The sequence below is a fragment of the Bufo bufo genome, chromosome 1 (genome assembly GCF_905171765.1).
Source record: "Bufo bufo chromosome 1, aBufBuf1.1, whole genome shotgun sequence".
Taxonomy (NCBI): Eukaryota; Metazoa; Chordata; class Amphibia; order Anura; family Bufonidae; genus Bufo; species Bufo bufo.
In genome coordinates, this window is record NC_053389.1 from 530,721,007 (window position 1) to 530,727,006 (window position 6,000).

A 6,000-nucleotide genomic window follows, 5' to 3' on the forward strand; every position below is an offset into this window, starting at 1 on the left:
AGTGATGCGTGAAAATCATCGCTCATGTGCACAGCCCCATAGAAATGAATGGGTCCAGATTCAGTGCGGGTGCAATGCGTTCACCTACCGCATTGCACCCGCGCGGAAATCTCGCCCGTGTGAACGCAGCCTTAAAGTCCTGGCTGCCATAGTAGTAGTGGGGAGCAGTATACTTACAGTCCGTGGGGCTCCCGGGGCGCTCCAGAATGACGTCAGAGTGCCCCATGCGCATGGATGACGTGATCCATGCGACACGTCATCCATGAGCGTGGGGCGCCCTGACGTCACTCTGAAGCGCCCCGGGAGCCGCACGGACGGTAAGTATACTGCTCCCCCGCTCCCCACTACACTTTACCATGGCAAACAGGACTTTAGCGTCCTGGCAGCCATGGTAACCATTCAGAAAAAGCTAAACGTCGGATCCGGTAATGCGCCGAAACAACGTTTAGCTTAAGGCCTGATCCGGATTAATGCCTTTCAATGGGCATTAATTCCGGATCCGGCCTTGCAGCAAGTGTTCAGGAATTTTGACCGGAGCAAAAAGCGCAGCATGCTGCAGTATTTTCTCCGGCCAAAAAACGTTCCGGTCCGGAACTGAAGACCTCCTGATGCATCCTGAACGGATTTCTCTCCATTCAGAATGCATTGGGATAATCCTGATCAGGATTCTTCCGGCATAGAGCCCCAACGACGGAACTCTATGCCGGAACACAACAACGCAAGTGTGAAAGAGCCCTAAAATGTTGCTTGAGGGGTTAAAAAAATAATAATAATTTAAAGAAATTATGAACTCGCCTCATCCTCTTGTTGGTGCAGTCGGCATAGTCTTCTTTCCTCATCTTTCAGGACCTGCAAAAGGACCTTTGATGATCCTTATATCTTCATTCAGCATGACCTGCGCTGACGTCACCGTGCTAACCATGTGGTGAGCGTGATTACGTCAAAGTTCCTTTTGCAGGTCCTGAAAGATAAAGAAACAAAACGATGCCGGCTGCGCAATCAAGAGGATGAGGCGAGTTAAGTATTTTATTTTTTTAACCCCTCAAGCAACATTTTAGTAAGCATTCTGTATTAAGAAGGCTATTATTTTCCTTTATAACCATGTTATAAGGGAAAATAATAAAATATACAGAACACCTAACCCAAACTTCAGTGAAGAAGTCTGGGTTCGGGTCTGGGTTCCACATTCAGTTTTTTTTATCACGTGCATGCAAAATGCATTGCACTCGCGCGGAAAAAACAGAATCATGCAATCGCAGTCAAAACTTAATGAAATTGCATGCACACTCGCACGGTTTTCCCGCAATGCACACGCGACGCATCCGGAGCAAATCCGGGGCGCCTGTGTGAAAGAGGCCTTATTGCTGTGAGCCTGAGGTCAGATTGTCTTCAGTGCTTTGAGGAGCTGGTGCTTTTCCATCTACCCAGTCCTTGAGGGCCACCTTATGGGACATTGATGTCACCCGATGTCTTCTTGTCTCCATTTTCTCTACCTTACATGTTGTTATGTTTGGTGTGGGTATATGTTCTGGGGTTGTAGTACGTCTAGTTGTTGTTCCGTGTCTGGTCAGTGTTTGGTGTATTCTGTCTGGCATGGATGCTAGATGTTCCCGTTTGTCTGTACCTTCGGATGGGGGTTCCGCGGAGGGGGGAACCAAATGTCAGCGCGCAGCTCTGCCGGGGGCCACCATGGATCCTGTCCGCATGGGGGTCCAGGCAGTTACTAGTGTGCTGGATTCCTGTATGAGTTATTTGTGCTGTGTCGTGTTAGTGTTCCAGTACTGTTTCATGGGGTCCTGCCGTTGTTGCTGCGGCAGGTAAGTCCTTTTTGTTCTTGGCTCTTACCTGCCTAAGATGCTGACGTAGCTGGCAGGCTCCGATGCCTGTGTAAGGCATCAGGGCTGCCATGGCAACCATCGGCCCGCTGCCAGCGCAGCGTGGGGGGGGGCGGCCCGATGGAGTCAGAGGGAGCCCCCGCCGGCATCACTGCATACAGCAGGGGCCCGGCTATCAGTAACAGCCGGACCCGTGTTGCGGATCAGGTGGGTGCAGCTCTTGCACCCGCCCGATCACATCACGTACATGCACGTGAGGATGCGTCAGGAAGCCGCATTCCTCCACATACATGTATGTGATATCACGGGAAGGGGTTAATGTTGGGTGAGCAAAAATAGTCGTGTTGCCTTATGCCTCAGTCACACATCAGTGTTCGGTCAGCGATTTTGAGCCAAAACCAGAAGTGGATCTTAAAGTATCCTGGATTTGCCTCACAATCACCGATGGAAATCACCGACGTGTGGATGAGGCTTTAGACTTTCCCATGACACCCATCTCTAAAGGGTAATGGGCAACACTAAGCCAATACAGGGGAGTTTACTTCCATCTAGTGTTGAGCGAACCCAATTAGTTTCAAAACTTTGTATATAAGGTCAGGTCCACAAATATTGGGACAGCGACACAATTCTAACATTTTTGGCTCTGTACACCACCACAATGGATTTGAAATGAAACGAACAAGATGTGCTTTAAACTGCAGATTGTCAGCTTTAGGCCTCTTTCCTATGGGCATGTGCGCCCCGTGATCGTGCTGAAGGCCACAATGCACGAGCACAGTCCGTGGGGCAGCAGCAGCGTATCACGGACCCATTCACTTGAATGGGTCCGCGATCCAGCCGTTCCGCAAAAAGATAAGACATATTCTATCTTTTTGCGGAACGGAAGTACGGGACGAAACCCCACGGAAGCACTCCGTAGGGTTCTGTTCTGCATCTCCATTGAAGTGAATCCGTGGCCCGCAATACGGCAACGGGGCGCACACACCCGTGGGAAAGAGGCCTTAATTTGAGGGTATTAACATCCAAATCAGGTGAACGGTGTAGGAATTACAACAGTTTGCATATGTGCCTCCCACTTGTTAAGGGACCAAAAGTAATGGGACAATTGGGCCGCAATACGGCCACAGATCACACACGTTCGTGTGAACTTAGCCTAATGCAGACGGATCCATTCTGAACGGATACCAGCGTTTGCACAGACGGAGCCGCACCTATAATGCAGATACCAGACGCATCCGCACCTAAACGCAGGTGTGAAAGTAGCCTAAAGCACATCTTGTTCGTTTCATTTCAGATCCATTGTGGTGGTGTATAGAGCCAAAAATGTTAGAATTGTGTCCATGTCCCAATATTTATAGACCTGACTGTAATATGTGCTCCGTACCACAGTAAAATGTATTGGCTCCGATGAGGCCTTCTGGCCACAAAATCTGCTTAGTCTGGTGTCTGACATTACTGTTTAAAAATCTGGAGCTGAACTTGGCTTTGTACCTCATTAACGAAGCCGAGTTCCGCTTCGGAATTTGAAGCAGTAATGTATGTGCATAAACGAACTGTAACATCACAGACACCAGACTAAGGAGATCTTGTGGCCAGAAGAAGGCCTCATCGGAGCCCATACATTATAATATGTGCGCCGTACAGCCTTACAAACAAAGTTTTGAACATGTATATAGTGATTTATAGGCAAGTCCAGGTAAAGCAGCGCTCCTCTACCCTGTGTCAGCCAGACTGCAGCCTGAATGCTCACCCAATGTACTGTAGAACCCTCCTTATGATTATTTTATAATTTACTAAAAGTAGATTTTTAAAACCATCTAAAAACAATTTTAAAAAAAACTGTTGCCCATAGCAACAGCACAGCTTCCACTCTGAACTCTCTTTAATAGAATGAATGCTGCACTGTGATTGTTTGCTTTAGGCAGTCTGATAAATCAGCTTTCATACATGAGCCCAAAGTGCATAACGGTCTTAAAATTGGCAAGATCTCCGCTTACTGCCAGTGAATGAGGACATCATAGGTGTGGGCTAAAAAGAAAACTATACCCTGTGAGAGCAGAGATCAGCAACCTCTGGCACTCCAGCTGTTCTGGGACTACAAAGCCCAGAATGCCCCATCGACTTCTACCAAGTTGCAAGAGCGGCTGCAGAAGTGTGCATGCTGGGAGTTGTGGTTTCACAGCAGCTGGGGGTGCCAGAAGGTCCATGCTGTATGGGTTTTCAGCCTCTGGTTAGGTTTCTCTTCACCGAGAGTAAGTAGGGTCTTGGGTATGGTGAGGAACTGAACAGTTAAGAAAGTTGCAGAAGTCTTTTATTCCATCCATTGTGCACTTCAGGCGCCGGTCACCTCGCCCTGGGCACTCCTGGATGCGGGCACCACACAATGGCACAGACGTGTGGAGCGTGAGGATGGAGCAGGCTGGACATGGAGCCGATCATGCGCTCCAGCCTGCGACCATTGCGCACACGGAACTGGAGCCCTGCGCCCTGGCTCTCCCGGGCACTCGGTGCAGTAACACATAGCCCTGAGGTGGGCATGGAGAGAGGGCTGGTGCCCCGGGACCGTGTGCCGCTCAGCAGCCCCCCCTGAGCCCTCCTCTGCTGTGCGTGACAAGTGGCACTGGCTGCAGGGATCCTATTTGGTGCCATTACAAGAAGCCCGGGACTAATGTGCGGTACCCGGGGCAGCAGGTGCAGGCTGCCTGCCCCCCGTGTACTGTCCCCGCAGAGGAGAGGGGGCGCCCACTGGGGGTCTGCACCAACCATTGTACCCACAGAAGGCCAGACAGGGAGAGCGCGCTGTGGCGCATCAGGCGCAGCCACCATACGCGGGAGGGAGCGGGGGGTAAGAGAAAGGCTTCATGGATGGAGGGTCATTGTTATTACCTCAGGCTCGGCAGATGGGCTCCGGAACATGGCTCACTCCAGAGCGCAACCGAGACAGCCACCGAACGACGCGCTCTCACCGTGCGCAACGCCCCGCCAGCCAGCCGACTCTCCAGCCCCGGACAGAGGATAAGGGAGGAGGAGACAGCGCGTCATCAAGCGGCGCCCGGCCAGGGGACCACGGCTCTAGGATTTCCACTGATACATTCTGCCCCTGTAGAGGCTGCCAGCTGCAGTACCAGGCGGCGGGGAGAGACCACTGACCGGCCGCCTCACTTCAGAATAGCTTGGCGCCAGTGCTGGTCCGCTGTCACCTGTATACGTACTGCTCGTCAGTGCTGGTCCGCTGTCACCTGTATACGTACTGCTCGTCAGTGCTGGTCCGCTGTCACCTGTATACGTACTGCTCGTCAGTGCTGGTCCGCTGTCACCTGTATACGTACTGCTCGTCAGTGCTGGTCCGCTGTCACCTGTATACGTACTGCTCGTCAGTGCTGGTCCGCTGTCACCTGTATACTGTATAAACCTCAATATTGCGGCGCGCTAGTCACCTGTATACTTACCTCAGAATAACTGCACAACAGTGCTGCTCCACCGTCACCTGTATACTTACCTCAGAATAACTGCGCGTCAGTGCTGCTCCACCGTCACCTGTATACTTACCTCAGAATAACTGCGCGTCAGTGCTGCTCCACCGTCACCTGTATACTTACCTCAGAATAACTGAGCGCTAGTGCTGCTCCACCACCATCACTTGTATACAGTACTTACCTCAGAATAACTGCACCAGTGCTGCTCCACCGTCACCTGTATACTTACCTCAGAATAACTGAGCGTCAGTGCTGCTCCACCGTCACCTGTATACTTACCTCAGAATAACTGCACCAGTGCTGCTCCACCGTCACCTGTATACTTACCTCAGAATAACTGAGCGTCAGTGCTGCTCCACTGTCACCTGTATACTTGCCTCAGAATAACTGTGCGTCAGTGCTGCTCCACTGTCACCTGTATACAGAACTTACCTCAGAATTACTGCATAACAGTGCTGCTCCACCATCACTTATATACAGTACTTACCTCAGAATAATTGCACCAGTGCTGCTCCACTGTCACCTGTATACTTACCTCAGTCACCAGCGCAGTGCTGCTCCACCATCACCTGTATACAGTACTTACCTCAGAATAACTGCATGCTAGTGCTGCTCCACCATCACCTGTATACAGTATTTACCTCAGAATAACTGCATGCTAGTGCTGCTCCACCATCACCTGTATACAG

General features: G+C 51.0%; 1 protein-coding gene across 2 annotated transcripts in view; it reads right to left on the bottom strand.

Annotated features, from left to right (window-relative positions):
- ZNF800 (zinc finger protein 800) overlaps nucleotides 1–4,847 on the bottom strand; it is a 55,317-nt gene extending 50,470 nt beyond the window's left edge. For both annotated transcript variants that reach the window (XM_040411931.1, XM_040411923.1), the window contains exon 1: nucleotides 4,722–4,847. In XM_040411931.1, coding sequence (XP_040267865.1) covers nucleotides 4,722–4,751 — 30 coding nt within the window. In that variant the 5' untranslated portion in view covers nucleotides 4,752–4,847. The remainder of the gene's footprint in view (nucleotides 1–4,721) is intronic.
- Between the last annotated feature and the right edge of the window lie 1,153 nt (nucleotides 4,848–6,000).